General features: G+C 45.1%; 1 protein-coding gene across 6 annotated transcripts in view; it reads right to left on the reverse strand.

Annotated features, from left to right (window-relative positions):
• nhsl1b (NHS-like 1b) overlaps positions 1-16440 on the reverse strand; it is a 95317-nt gene that overhangs the window by 31960 nt on the left and 46917 nt on the right. The window contains exon 1 of one of the 6 annotated variants that reach the window (XM_047573457.1): positions 12239-12417. The exons of 4 other annotated variants lie outside the window; for them this stretch is intronic. In XM_047573457.1, coding sequence (XP_047429413.1) covers positions 12239-12254 — 16 coding nt within the window. In that variant the 5' untranslated portion in view covers positions 12255-12417. Of the gene's footprint in view, positions 1-5148; positions 5496-12238; positions 12418-16440 lie in introns of those variants that run through there. One more of the 6 variants, XM_047573452.1, reaches the window with a different exon arrangement.

Genomic DNA, 16440 nt, shown 5'->3' on the forward strand with positions numbered 1-16440 from the left:
GGCAGATTTAAAGAGGCTCTTAAAATCACTTTCTCTCCTCTCTTTCTCCTTTTATAATCAGTCTCTATGGGGGGACATGAGCTTTTCAGAGGCTTGGCTTTACTTTCTGAGGCTTAATGCAGCCTCCAGCTGACTGAGACACAAATGAGGTCTGAGGCTGAGGCGAAGGCAGAAAGAGGGAGACTGGCGCCGGGGTGCTCGAGGACTGAGGTGGGGGGCGGGGTGGGGGCTCTCAGACTGAGAGTTGGGGCGAGCTACATTTTGCGACTTATTAAAGTAATGAGTTCGGTAGAAATCCCCGTTAAATAATACGAAACTGATTACTCGCTGCGCATCACCGAAGTGACTAGCAACCAGAAAAACGAGGATGACAGGAGACGGTGAACTCGTCGTGAACCACGCAGAAGAAGTCAGGAATAGAACTGCGTGTGCAGACAAGGTGCAGACTGGTCAGTAGGGCAGCCAGGGACAGAAACCTCCGAGAGCCAGACTCGAAGCAGCATGAGGTGGAAAAAAAAAAAAAAGCTCCTTCTAATAGCACTGCTCATTAAAGAAATGGGCTGTGACTGAGGTCGGTGCGGCCCCCGAGTACTTAAACGCACTTTATCCTGCACTACGGCTCAATTAGATTTGTTCAATTACTGACAACAAGGCCGCTGTGCAACAGCGTGTGTGTAAAGAAGCTGTTGCTGGAGTAAACATGGCCTGGATTAAATCTTGAAATCGCATTTGTTTCCATGCTCCGTCATCGGAGCGTTAAGACAAACTCCTGCATTCATTATGGTAATTGTTTTTTTTTGACTACAGATGTATTTGAGATTATTGGGATTTTAGGTTTTACGCAGAGATCCAGTTTTACAGGGTGCAAACAAACAGATGTGTTTCAGTTGATTGCGTGCACACGTGTGACAGAACTTTTTTCCATGTCACAGCAACAACAACATGAGCAAATATAAATAGTAAACAATGCACATGATGCAAAAACCTTAGAAGTATCAGAACGAGCTGGTGGTGAGAGACCATCTTAAAGCAGAGCCACAGTAAAGCGCTAAAGATCTGCAGGTATAATCTCAACATTAGCAGGTTCATCCAGAGTCTAGGTGCCATATGGGACCGTGCAGTTCACTGACTTCACCTCAAGGGGGCTCCCTATGTCAACATGGAGCAGCAGGGATACAGTAAGTGGAAGTTAATTGATTCAAGGAAGAAAGACAGACGAACAAAAAAGAAAGAAACAAAAATTCTAACAAAAAAATGAGCAAGAAGGAGATTTATTCTTGGTATATTTAAGATGTAATTGTCATTCAAGCAAACCAATCTTCTTCAGTGTCAGAGCTCCTTCTGTTTCTCTGCTGTGACACATTCAATCAATGAGAGGATGAATGTCTCTGTAGATCGCACCGATTATCTCCTTGTTATGTCCTGATGTGATAATCAAGCCATTAAGTAAAACTCTGTAGTACACATATGGGGCCGTGAGGCTCTCTTTACACCTGATCCTTCCCTCCTTCCTCCTCCTCCATCGCCTCCAGTTCGCCAAATGAAAAGCCAGCTGAGCCCAGTCACACTCTATTAATCTGAGCACATTATCTACCGCTAAAGACCAAACTGCGCCCGTGGAAAATCCAAAACCCGTGCAAGTTTCACACTCTGACTGGCAGGAAGATGATTGGAGTTTTTAGTAGCTACGACCAAAAAAAAAAAAAGTGCAAACCGAAGCAGACCAGCTAATGGGACAGTGAGACAGAGACATGAACACACGCAGACTAAACTCCACCCAATTCGATTACCTTCCAATATTTGTCAGTGATGACTTCATTAGCTATGGTCACACATGATGGAGGAGCCCCCGGTCAGCCAATCGCTACCCGGCCGTTACCCATTAGGCCTCTAACAGCCTGAGAGGTCTCCCACTATTAGATGCACTACCAGCTATTAACCACCGATTACCCTTCACCTCCTTTATCTCCTACTCAAACGAATGTTTGCGGGGACGTCCACACAGATAAGCTGTAGCAAACTTTCAGGAACGGGTAAACTGGAACAAATGAGCCGCTCGGACACAAACAGCCTTAAACAGTTAAGGCAGACATGGCCGCTGTGAAGAAAAACAGAGTCTTAACCCATTTTACAGTTGAATGACCCGAACCAACCCCTTACCCCCAATTCCCAAAAGAGTGCGTCTGTGTGTGTGAGAGAGAGAGAAAGAAATCCCCTTCTTTTCTTCATCTCATTACGCTCTGTGTGTCATGCTCTCTGCTCCATTGTTCTGCCACCTCCAACCTGCTAGCAGGGAGGGAGGGAGGGAGGGAGGATGGGGGGGGTCATGCATACTGAGGCGGAGTGAGTTCTTGTCTTTACTCCTCTGGGTTTGAGTGTGTGTGTGTGTGTGTGTGTGCCGCGGTTAAAGAGGGAAAAATAACGAGCATCATTGTGAGCGCATAAAAGTGTGTTTCGCAACAAACTCTATTCACAGTCGATCGCGGCTGGTTAATGGTTGTGTGAGAGCAGACTGACTGACATCAGGCAGTGGGTTAGAGTGATTCAACTGGTCTGAGATAAAAGGAGAATTAAAGAAGAGATGAGAAACGAGGCTCTCTAAAACTCTCTTTGGCTTTTCTCTCCCGATTCAACGTTTGCTGGAAGACATGAGAGAAAAGCCTCTTCTACTCTTGTTACACACATACATAAAAAAAAAAACTTTTTATTTTGTTATGCAGATTGGAGAGCGATTATTTAACAGGCTTTTATTCTGAAGGGACTCGATTTACTGTTGAAAGTTGTAGAGCTACGATTGACACGTTTTATTTGCCTTGACAAGAAGGGAAATGCGGTTAGATTTGTATGAATGAAAGACTGCAGGGGGAGACAATGACTAACAGCTAAAGCAGAGGAAACCCCCTCCCCAGCCCATTTCCCACAAATGATATTACCACAGCTGATTTTCTGAAAGGCTTCCTCCCATAAATGTAACCAATCCATTTCATTTAGCCTCATCTAGTTAGTCAATGAGCCCGGCCTCCCTCAGGTGCGCTTCCCCCGGGAGCCGTTGGCACCGATTGGTCGATATCTGAACCTGCCTTCTGCATGCACCGAGGGGATTAAGGGGGATCCGATGGAAACACCTGCTCCACAATCTAAATCGATTTTTAAAAGGGTTGGAAGAGAAAATAAGAAATGGCTGAGTTTAACCTAATGAGACCCTGCTTCCTCATATGGGGACATTAAGTTTTAGGTTTTAATGCAGCTTATTCTGCTTCATTTAAACCCGTTGTCCTCGTTAGTGGACGCTTTAGTCTGCCATCTAGTTGTAGCAAAGGGTCACTACATTAGTTTCAAAACCCGTTTCATTGGATTCATTCTATAGACGATCGCAGGACAAAAGTGGACAAGGAACAAAACCCCATCAAATTCTATAGTTAAAACTTATTTATTTATGTTTATAATGTTTCTAGTTTGATATGATGCGCAAATTTAACAAACTTTGTCAATAGCAACGAGCTACAACCTCGCTAATTAGCAAGTACTAATTTGAGGACGTTGGGACTGTTTTTGCTCAGCCATGATCAGATATTAAAGTAAACACTTTCGTATTTTGTCACACACTGGTGACTTTATTATAATATAAATAATGAAATAATCCCAGTGTCCACATGTGGGGACACTGTTTTCATTGCAAAAAACTACTACGTCCTGTTGAAAGATGATGTTTTTAGTATTGTTATACTGCTTAGAACTTACTAATTCTAAATACCTTGGAGAAATTAAAAATGCATAGCAAACAGAAGCTCGGGTCTCAGGAGGTTAAAGACTAGATTTCATCTGCAATATGTTAAAACAACACAACGTGAAAAAACAGGCACAGAGGCAAACACACACCAATAATGTACGAGAAAAGTTCCAATTTGTGTGGACAGGGGTCGTCTGTTCAGCGGTGCATGAATGCAGAGTGACTGGGAGGCTGATTCAACCTACAGAGCCCAGACAATACTGTACCGAGGGCCGCGACATCTTGAGCTGTCACGGCACGTTAGTCAAAGCAGGCATGAGGACGGGCCACAGTCGTCTGGCAGCGTATTGTTTTCGCTACACGCACACGGGCTGAGGGATTCGGTTTCAGATAAGCGCGAATGCAGAGAGACTTTTAAAGGGTAGTTAGAAGATAAGTGGACGGACGGACAAAAAGAGAAGCCATAAAAGTTAACTGCTTAAAGATCCTTGTGATGACCTGTTTTATGTTTTAAAACAGTGAGTCGTCTCTGATTTGTAGTTTATGGTTATATATGTGACTGTAAAATAAATAAAACATATCTGGACACACGTCAAAGGCATTTCTCCCGCTCTATTATCCTTTAACGCTCTCTCTTATCTCCCTGATGGCTCCTTTATGTAGTTTCAGAGGTGAAAGTGGGTCACCTCCATAACCCCGGCAGTGTCGGCTCCATCACCTCCTGTATACTGTCAGCTCTTAGCTTACACTCGCCTGCAGGCCTGGCCCGTCACCTCCAGCTGCTAGCTATTATGTGTTGTTCCCAGGGGTGGCCTCCCACTGGAGCATCCTCAGTTATGTCTGTCCCAAATGAGGGTGAAGCGTGGCCTGACTGTTAGCGAGCACATGGTCACGGACGGCCCGCGCAAATAACGCGTGCGAACTGACGAATGCAGACTTGGGACAGACGGCGCCGATCACCCAGTTCCACTGGGATTGGAAATCAGCTAATAAGAAGAGACAAAGCCTGGCTGGGGAAGAGTTTCCACCACATGTGGCGTCACTGCCTGGTGCTGTGACATGCAGCGTGCAATCATGTCCAACAAATAGCTCAGGTGACTGAAGCACACTCTGAATCGGGAGCCTGTTTCCAGGCCAGGACGAATAACACAACCACTTCTGTGACAAAACGGCAATGTGGTGGCGTGTTAAGTCCCTCCTAAGTCGCACTAAGAGGCTAACAGAGACTGCTACCTGGAGAGTTCAGCTTTAGCGCTGGTGGCAAGAAGCCACTTAATCAAAGTGTACATCAGTTGAAGAAAAGAGAGAGGTGACAGTGCATAGTTATATGAAGCTACAGAACATTAAACCTCTATAAAAAAAAGTCATGAGTGGTTTGTCCTTTTGTCTCGGCACAATAAAAAGCCTGTAGTCTGTACCTTTGCCGTCCTGGTAGGTTTGTGTTTTCCCTGGCGAGCCGCTAGCCACGGGTCCTAGCAGCGGTTTGGGCGTCCAGAGCGAGTCCTGTTTCTGATGGACCTTTGACACGGAGAGCAGGCGCCTGCGGAGGCAGCCCTCCGGCCTGGCGGGCCTGGGGCTGGGGGCGCCCTGCGGCTGGAGGCTGTTCCCCATCTTGTCTGCCAGGTGGAAGGAGCAGAGACTTCTCTTCTTGCCGGAGGGGTCCTCATAGCAGGCCCTGTGCCAGCAGCTGACCACCGGCTCCGAGGAGAGGCAGTGCACGTATGTGATCATCCCCGGCTAAACCTAAACCCCCACCACCACCACCACCTGCCCTCCCCTACTCCACCCAGGACCAAAGCCCCCAACTCCTCCTTCTCCTCCTTCTTCTGGCACAACCCTCCTCCTCCTCTGGACCCTCCACTTGAGGTGATGGGACGGACGGGTGGCTCAAGAGTTTGTGTGTGTGTGTGTTGGGAGTCCTCCCCCTCCTTGCTCTCAAACCTTCAATAGGCCTCCCCCTCTCTTTCAGGGAAGATAGGACGGTGGTTTGGAGGTTTTGGCAACCCACAAGGGACCCAATGCCCCCCTCTGCCTCCTCCTACTGTTTTTGTCTTTCCTCTGCTTCTCTCAGGGGATCCTATTGACTCGCATCGATTTGCCTGACAAAGGAAGGCTGTGCTCCGTGTTCAATTACAAGACTTCACTCCAGAACAAATATTTCGCAGAGCTATTGCAGCATTTTCGAACGAATCCTACGTGACTGTCAGCTCGCGAAAACAAAAGTTCTGACCCTCCAAGAAAAAAAGACCGCAATACATTTTTCAACACTCCCAACGTTTCAAAACTAAGGTTTAAAAACAAAGGCAGTGTCTTGGCGAAAAATACCTGTGGTCAAAGCGTGTTTTTTCTTCTGAACGCTACGCTGCAGTGACCTTAAAGCATCACCACAAATCGTGCAGAAGCATATCCAATAAAAGCCAAGAGACCAGTTCGTGTCCAAAGATGATGAGTGCCTTGTTGGTCAAATTAGAAACAAGCTCAGAAGAGTCAGAGCGTCCTAAAAAGTCCACGGCAATCTAGGAGCACCTTCCTCTTTCTCCATCCATCTGAGACGGAGCACCAGTGACAGCCCTGTCCAGTGTCGTCCACATGGCTTCCTCTCAGCTCCTCCTCCTCCTCCTCCTCCTCCTGCCTCTATCCTCAGCTCCTCAGCGCTGCAGTTCTAATCGGTAAAACCCAGATTATCCAGCCCCTAGCTTCTGATTGTGACAGACACACAACGCACACAACACAGATGGACACCAGGCTGCAGTTAATGGGCTACCATCACCTCCGCTTCGCGAATGCGTGGAAGTTTCGAGAAGCCCCGCCGTGCCCCGGGTCAGCCGGTTAACTCGGGATGACGCAGGTGTGCCAAAAATCTCAAACCACAGACTCGGACACGCAGACGGCGACTTTGGAAATCGCTGCTCAGTGTAAAAAAGGAGTTCAATTCAATTACAGAGCAGCACAGAGTCCAGATGGATCACAGATAATACCTGACAACACAGACAGATGTAAGCACAGTGGACACCAGATAAAAAGATAAGCGACAAACAATGAGATGCACTCAGATTAAGTAGCAGTAGTCACGACAAGTAAACACTTAACTCTAACCTGACAGGTGAGGTCTGATATTTATCTGGGCTAAGCTCCTTTTATGACATGTCCGGATTAATAAATCGGATATTGGGCAGCTGATATGAAGCTGCAAAAGTGTGATATTAAGTTGAATAAAGTTGCAAAGTAAATAAAAAAAGATGAAAAAGTTGGAAATAATTACTTGACAAATGTCTCCCTCTGGTGGTGGATGACATGTGCAACGCCACAAAAAACACACTAACGCGAGTATTTTCATAAATAATAATCATTTTAGTAATTTTCTACTTAAAAAGTGAAGGAAAAACTCTGAGGTTTCATCTCGTCCAGTGTCTCAAATTTCTCTTTCTCTATTTTATTTAAACTGAATATGTTTGCAGAAGCATTTAGTTTTTTTGCTTTTTTTATATATATTTCATAGATAACTAAAAGAGAAATAACAAGTCGGTGACAACAACTGATAGATGCAGTCCTGCTGCATAAATCTATTGCAGCTTTGGGAAAAAAAGAGACAGACTGTGTGTGGTTGTTGTCCTGCCAAAGCCTCAGCACATAGCTAGAGGCTAAAACAGCCATTACCGATAGTTATCATTTCCACAGCGCGGTGAGGCAGCCAAACACACAAGCTGATTACAAAAACCAAAACCACTGCACACACACATACACACACACACACACACACACTCAGTACATAATGGACAAACCGCAGCATACATACACATACACTCGTCTATAGCAGTGTGCGGACACACGTAGCCCGTTGGGCGAGCCAAAAGATTTTGGCTGTGGCCTAAATTGCACCTAACACTGTTGTCGTCCTAAATCCATATGCGCATAGTGGGTCAGACACTTTGTGCAGAACCTTCACACAGAAGAGCGTCATTATCGCAACAGGGGGGGTTGTTTTAGTGGAGGCACACAGTCGAAAATATGTCACCCCCAAGCAGGTACAGTAAGTGTATTCAATGGACAAACACACTCACTCTTTGAGAACGAATGTCATGTGTGTGCTAGTTAGCTGTGTGTGTGTTCAGGTCTCGCCCAGGCCCAGCGTGATGGTCAGACTCTTACAGTCCACTGCCTGTGAATGGCAATTAATATTAGTCAGGAGATGTGTGTGTGTGTGTAGTTCCTGAACAATGCTAAAAGCATGCTGGGCTGCAGAGAGTGTGTGTGTGTGTGAGTGTATTGAAACATGCGTGTTGACATTCTTGTGTGCACATAGACTCGTATACATGCCACGGTAGTAAGTGGATTTCTGTGTGTGTGTGTGTGTTTGTGGAGGCAAAGCGGAAGGCTTTAGGGAAAAGGACAATGGTAACCATGGCTACACATAGGTCTGAATGGAGTCAGAGAAGCACCTGCATGCTGAGTTAGTCTTCTGTCTGGGGAAGTCAACCACTCATCCACAGGGAGTCGGCCATTGTCTTTTCAAACTTCACCCACAGCAAAACTTTTCCAGCACCATCCCTGGAAACGTCACATAAGCGCCCACTTCCTAGGAAACTTCTTATGTACTATCACTGTAAGATAAGGTGATACTGTTACTCACTCAGATATCTTTCTAAACCTTTTAATTTCCTAACAAAAAAAAAAAAAAAAAGCAGCTATTGTTTGGTCAACTCCTCTCAGAAGACAAAGGGTTCACCGGAGTCCTGACAGATCCCATTCAAGAAAGGCAGGAACTTCTCCATCTATTGTTTACATATCAAGACCAGCGATCTCCTTTGGAGTTTTCAATAGAGGTCAACATCTAGTTCTGGATTTACTCTTAAAGCCGCACGCTAACTTACGAGTTTGATGCGATACACGGACAAAGTGAATTTGATGCTCACAATAATTCGGTATAAACTAAGACCTTTAAATCAGCTCAACTACCTGAATGTAGGGAGTGTCCCAGCTAAGAAACAGATTAACCCCTTATCATTCCAACCTTTTCACAAAAACACGCCTAAACACGCCATAACCAAAGTAAATTGAATGCTGTTCATGAACATTTTGGAGCTCATGCATGGTCTTGGTCGTTTTTAAAAGCCAAGACTCTGAAGTTTCTATCAAAAAAGTCTGAATCACTCCAAGTGGTACCGTTCAAGAGTAATCAAAGTCGGCACACAGTTAAAAAACAAGAAGTTGCTATAGTTCCTATAATGACTTTTACCAATGAAATCAGAAGCAGCATTTATTCAAACACAACTCATGTGCAGAGTTCTGATTGGCTCAAAAACCTACAGCTGTCCAATACACCACCCAGAGGGATGTGAAAGTACTATCAAGTTACAACAAAGGATTTTTTTCCAGGTTCCTGAAATCTATGCATCATCTTCAGTGGTGAAAATACAAGAATAATCAAACTTAGCTTGTTCATTAATGCTTAAAAGTAACATATGGGTTGTGACTCTGACACCAGGAGCACGTGGAAACGTACTAATATCTCACAACATGTCGTGTTGTTCGTCACCGATTTAAGCATTGACTGCTTTTGCATTTAAGCGTGAAGTCCTACGAAAGAGTCGGTGATGTTTGGCCTTAAGATTTAAAATTTTAAACCTGCTACCCCACGAGGAGTACACCTACTCTCCTGTCCGCACGTCAACACCTCTCCCCTCTTCCCCTCCGCTGGAGATAAGCCGCCTGCCACGTCGAGTGTGAGAACATCCATCAACACCATCACCCACGGGGCCAGAGGGCAGGCGGTGGGTCGGCCTCAGGTCAGGAGTTCACGGTCTCTCCAGACAAGCGGCACAGGTGCGGTGGTTATTGAAAGACTGTCCTTTCAGAAGTTCAAATAGGTTAACAAGGACGGACGTGTAATGAGGTCGCTAGATAAAGGTTACTGACAACTTTGTTGGGCCTGCACCTCTGACTTTGATTTGTGTTGGCAAGGTGAGTGGTTAGAGACTTTTAGAAACATACGTTAGGAGCCGAGGGCGGTTCTCTGTGAAGTTTGCATGTTTTCCCTTGGTTTGCATGAGTTTTTCCTCTAACCCAAATTATCAAAATTGGTCCAAATGAATTTTCAGGTCTATGATGTTTTAACACTGTACGTCTTGGACTTTATGACGGGATACTTTCCATTCAGCCATAAAATAAGTCCCGGAATTCTTAATAAACTGGACGATAGTTCAGGTTTCTCCGTGTAGTTCCAGTGAAAGCTTCCTCTACAGAACACCTGCATCCCTGGACTGGCACATTTGCATTTCCCAGCTCAGCTGCTGCCCACAACAAAAACATCTGAAACCACCATAATGCTCACACACCCGAGTTGTTCAACAAACAAGAGAACAGCTCCGCTCGGCCAAAGACACGCTCGCCCAGATCAGACATGTCCTCAACCGACCTCTCGGCGACGAGGAGGCCTGACGAATTATCTGCCGCAGCGGAGATTGACGGGGGGATTTTATTCGCTAACAAGAACAGAAATGTCCGACGTCTGGAGCCTTTACACACCGCAGCAGGAAACCTCACATTTGAGCGAGAACAGCATCTCAAGCTCAAACTAATCCCTACTCGTGTCTCGTGTAGTGTCTAACTCCTGGGCTGACTGCTGGGCCGGAGCTCAAGTGCAGGAATAACTTATGTAAGAGACCAAAAGCCACACCAACTCAGAGAGCCTAATTCTAGCCTCGAAAAAAAAAAAAAAAAATAGCTTACGCTAAAATGCGAGGCTTTGCTGTGGAAGGGTGGTGAACATAGATGAGAATTCACTGAGGCCCACAGCTGGATGTGGAGAAACACGGACCGAAATATGTCACATCTGCCCCGCAGTTGGCAACCCCCGACTGAGGGTGGCTTGTTTTAAATCATAACTGGCAACCAACGTAAAGCAATCTACTGGTCGGTTCACGGTGTTTAATGTAATGCAAAGTATTTGGGTCAGTTCGTCGTGTTTTTTGAAGCCGGAAACCCAAACTGGGATTGGTGCGTTCGGGCCTGAGTGACCTTTATCGATATGTGCATCAGGTTTTAATCCTCCTGCCACCACACAGTCGAACCGAAACCCTGCAAATTGCTTCAGCAAACAAAACCGAATTCCTTCTCCAACGCCGCCTCCGAAACATCTGTCTCTCTCCAACTCTGACCAGAGTGACTTTATGTGGACTGCGTGTAACTGACAGCATGAGTTACGGCGTACAGCTGATGAACTGGGACTTTGCCACAAATAGTTGATGTGTTCACTTTGTATGTTACCTCATTTCTGGAGGCCATAAATCTGCAGGCTACAGAACGGGAATAATTTCCTCATCTCTGAGCGCGGTTTGGCACGTGCGCAAAGATCAATCTTTTTTTCATTTAAGAGCCGTTACGGGTCCAGTTGTTGAACATTAAGCATCATCTGAAGTCGGTTCTTGCATTTTAGCAGTTTTTTTTTTTGCATTTGCCCGGCGCAAATTAAAACTGGGTCAGCGCGCACTCCCCACAATAACAGCTGGTCAACAACTTTAAAACATGTGTTATTTCCTGGTTCGAGCGTGGATGTTTTCCAACACATCTGAACAGCTCAACCACGCTGGAGTGGGCTGCCTCGAAGCCGTGACAGATAATGAATAAACATGATGTTCTCATACTCGCCAATCAACATGCACTTCTCATCTAACGGGACTAATAAAAGCTGTAATGCTCCTCCAGGGCGGCCGGTTTTCCTCTCTATCAGCAACTTTGAGTTGTTTAGCAAACAGAAATATGGCCCCGCGCACTTAAGCATGCAGAAAAGTAAGTACAGAGAGATGCAGCACAGCTCTGAGGCGAGTGTGCAAGAACAGACAAGAATGTAAAACGAGGCTGCCAGTAAATGAGGACCCGGTTTCCCCCTTATCTCACTTTTAACTGGTCAGTCAAGTAATAGCCAACACATGGCCGCGCTCTGCAGGACGGCGGCACGGCAACTGCTGCTCGGGCCAGCTGTTACCGTGGAAAACACACACACACACACACACACACACACACACACACACACACACACACACACACACACACACACACACACACACACACACACACACACATTAGTGCGTGCAGGCAGGCAGGGTCTCCGCTGTACACATCACTCATCGCCACTAAAATAGACTCCGAAGTGTGAGAAAGCAAACACAATCTCTGCGCATACAGCGAGCTGAGAGCAGAGATGATTCACTCGGAGGCAAGAATGAGAGTAAATGGAAAGACGAGCAAAAAAAAAGAAAAGAAAAATAGTGAGATAAGATTAAAAGTTAAAGTCCGGAATGATTCAGAGGCAGAAAGAAAGAACAGAGGGGAAAGAAAGGAGAAAAAAAAGAGAAACACACAAAGAAGAACACTGGGTTGAGGAAGTTGCTGTGACAGATTAGTTTCCACACAAAGACAGTTTTCTTTGTCTCGCAAAGTCTGCAGGAAAAGTCCACGCTCGCGCCGAGGCAATGCAGGCGCACGTGTAACGACGCGCAACGGGCTTACCTTTCAGACAGAACATGGTCCTTCACTCATTTCACCGTTTCTCCACCAGAAACAAACACCAGCGGCTCTCCCTCCTCTCCTCTTCTCCTCTCCTCTCTCACCGTTTCCCGATTATCATCTTTCTTGTCCTCCTTCTTCTCTTCCGCTCTCCCCCGGTTCCTCTCCACCGCTCGGTCAAAGCGTTCACACGCAGACCTACAGATCCTGACACATACACTCCCCTCTCCATCTCCCTCCCTTTCTGACCCCCCCTCCCACACACATGCACACGCTCAGAGTGGCAGCGAGCCAGCTTGTACACCGCAGGAAACTGCTTCGCGACCACCCCCCCCCCCACCCCCCCAACCGGCTTCCCTCTCTCTTTCTCTACATCGCTGAATGTCTCTTTACCATGAGTCCCCTCATCTCTCCACCACATCAGTGTTAAGAGGTAGCACAGAACAGGCTCAGGCTTCATCTAAAACTCTTAAATCTGCTGTCATCAACAAGCTCCTTTGTTGTTGCTCAATAAGTTACTTTAAATTAGATCAATGCACTTTGCAGGCAAAAATAAAACGCACACACACACACACACACACAGAGCGAGCCTTGTAGAGATTGTGGAGAATCCGGGCAGTCAGCAGTTCAGAGGGAGACGGGGGGGCCCCGGCTTGAGGCCGATCCTTTGTGCGCTGATCAAATATAATCGCTTTAATCCCCACAATTCAGCTGCTCGTTATCAGATGTAGCTACTGGCCCCGGTGCACCACAAGCCGCCCCGCGCTCTGAATCACCTGTAGCGCCGCACGGATGAGGGGATAGAAAAACCAAAACAGTATAATGTTTGCCTTTGGAAGATAAGTCGTCGATTTTATCTTGTTCGCCGGTAACAACGCTGACTAAAGCACACATGTTGGGCATTAGTTTTACTGAATATTTCAGGATTTTTAGACACTTTTAAAATCTGTATCTTCAATCTATAAAAGGAGTAAATCCAGACAATCAATACACAATCAGCGCAGTAACATCAGTGTCATTTAATGGGTCCTGTAAGGTGTCCAAATCCAGTCACCGTGACAACAGGGGATGAACGCATTAACAGAAATTTGGGCTTTTTCCAGAGTAGAAGAGCTGAATGAAAGACGACATTGATTCCCAATAACACTCCAAGATGGCTTTCTCTTACTCCGCAAAAACCTTATTGGTTACTGCTTAAAAGGTTAGTGAAATCACTCGAGCCTCCCTACGGAAGCTGTAACATGACCAGTGACCAGGGTAGGTAATAGCCCTGGGTGTTACATACTGTATGTACAGTACAAACAACAAGTCCAGCTGCTTTCGTTGGTTTGGTCTTTGGATTTAAGATGCTGTGATTCATCAGTAGCATTACCTACGAATGCTACTCTTGTAAAGACTATTGATACCATTACGTTAAATCTTTATATAAAGGCTAAAAGGAGCCTTAATGTCTTTATCAGGTGTGTAACTTTTAAAAAATAGACACAGCAAAAGAAAATAAATGAACTACAGGCAACAAACACATCACATGTGTCGGGGCTGAAAGGTTGCACCTGAACTAGCATATACGTTCTAAAGGAAGCACTACTATTAGCTGGGAGGCTAATAAGAGTTACAAAACATTGCACAGAGCTGTTTTCTATTCGCTGATCAGTTGGTCTACAGTTGATTGATTGCCCTGCGTTTTAATGTTAAGATTAGATCGCGATGGAAAAGCCTTCTGTGCATCGTTTACTTTCGCCACTGAGCTGAAGCGTCAGTCGGTATGATGTCTTTCACAGACTCAACTGAGAAGCCAGAGATAGAGAGAGGTCCGACTAGGACCGACAGTAGGGGAAACAACAGAACAACTAACAGAGGCTCTGACGGCCTGACAACATGAAACGACCAACCGTGGCCTTGGCGTGTCCCAGCCCATGTAGAGAACCATGGGTTTGGTACAGAACACTGTACATTTAAGGATATTGACCAAATGACATCGGTGTGAACTCACATTACGTCAGTCAGTACCCAATTTCAGTTCAGTACATGAGAGTGTGGCTGGTTGACATGCAACCAAGTAATAGAGACCTGAAAGTGGTAGCGACAGATGAAGACAAACAAATGCTGCAATGTGAAATGCAAAGCAGGCCAGGGCAACACATATAACCTGAATAAAGAACAAATAAAGGTCAAAAATATCTCCTGCCCTGGTTAGAAAGTACTGGTGGTGACAACAACATGGTAGACATTAGCCAACTCTGCTGTAATGTCAATATGGCATCAATATAAGAAGATTATTTATTTAAATTTAGATTCAGTTATTGGTTCAAATGTACCAAATCCTACTGCAGTCATGGTGGTTTCTGTGGTATATATAAGTTATGCAGACCCTGCACAGAAACTCCAACGAGCAAATAAAAGTGTTACAGCCATAATGAGGCTGCGATGATTGTAGTGTAAGAGTGTAATGCATGCATGTGTGTAATGCTAATCCCAATCAAATATGGCTTGCGGGGTTACAGCACGTCTGCCGCGACCAGATGTCACCAATTACAGGCTGATTATGCGACTGTGCGAGTGACGTGGTAACGCCACTGCTAAAATGAAAACACCACAAAAACACAGACCTGGAAATAATTCGTAATTAAAATAAAAACAAAAAAAAACACACACACACACACACACATAAATCCTTGGATAAACCCACTTGACCAGACAATAAAATCTCACTTCATCAAACCTCCACCTTAATTGGATGCTGTTTTTGCCTAAAATGGCTTTAACCTTCTCCATAAAACCTTTGGCTTGGAGGCAACACTTTGAGGTCTACCTAATCATTGCTCTCAGAAATCTAAGGTGGAAAAGCAAAGAACACAAACTAATCAAGTTAAGATTATTGGCAGCGTGAATTATGGTATTTAAAAGATGTAATAACTTTTTTTTCTTGGCGTCTTTCAACCTTGTGAACCGATGTCATTAGAAGAAAATGGTTGGGAGCATTTTTGTTTCGATTATCAAATAACTTCCAAACATCTGCATCATGTCTTCATGTTTTTAGTGGGAAACTTCCAACGCAAGCGTGTGACTTAAAATTTGTCTTATTCAAGTATGTTTGTGCTCTGGACTGCGTGGCAACATATGTTAAGTGGAAGTCTCTTTCTGTGACTAAGGGACATAAAGACTACATTTAGAGACATTCCAGCTGACCGCTGTTGTCATTCTACAAAATACAGTCTCTGTCCTCAGATAAAACACTATCATAAGGTTTGAATCATGCCAAAGAGTCCACATTAGACACAAAGGCAATGTCTTATCCCGGGATGTACAGAACATCCTCTGTCACATCCACTACAGCAAAAGCATGGTGGGTTGTTGTTGCATGTTGTGCGTCACTGCAGGATAGGACTTAAAAACAAAGATAAAAAAAACTAAGATTGCAGTGGCAAAATTTAAAGCTTCCGTAAATCGAACAGTCACGCAATGTGAAGAAATGCTATACAAGATATATTCCTGTACATGCAGTGGGCAGATTATAAAGTGTTGACCTCTGGGCTGTGTTGGGCCAACATCACTGCATCCTATCAATGTAAGCCCCAGACCTCTATCCCCTTACAAGCTTAAACCATTTCACAAATATAATCCTTTGTGTTTTTTCTTCAGTTTTCCTTTTTCATCATTATCGAAACAGGACGTTCGTGGACTAAACCCCATAATACAGAGGATAATATGATACAAAAAGAGCTGGAAAAGGTGGGTGCAAGACAGAGATTCATTCTGTGGTAGAAAATAATACCCCTTTTACATCGAAAATAGCAGGTTGACATGGGACTTTCAGACCCGGGTCGATCCGCCTTTGGTGTGTTTTCATATTGCCAGCAGTCCTGGGTCTGACCTCCTGCTGTGAGAGCTGCCTGGTTTTATCCTAACAACTCATTTGATTTGTTTGACTGAAAAAAATGAACAAAAATCTCTGCCCTTCGGAGATCTGTCTCTTATGGGAGTGGACCAAAGCTTTGCTCTGTTTTTGAGCTGCTCGCAGCCCTGGAGCTTCTACAATGACACAGTCTGACAGGACGCACAGTGACAAAATCAGACAGGCAGGTACATCAACAACCTGGGTTTTTCATTCAATGTTAAAAGGGGCTTAAGAGTTTGTTTGTTGGGTGATAGGATGCAGGCAATTCCTTAAGACTTGCCCAAATTGTTAGCAAATGGAAACACAT

The sequence above is a fragment of the Mugil cephalus genome, chromosome 21 (assembly GCF_022458985.1).
Source record: "Mugil cephalus isolate CIBA_MC_2020 chromosome 21, CIBA_Mcephalus_1.1, whole genome shotgun sequence".
NCBI lineage: Eukaryota > Metazoa > Chordata > Actinopteri > Mugiliformes > Mugilidae > Mugil > Mugil cephalus.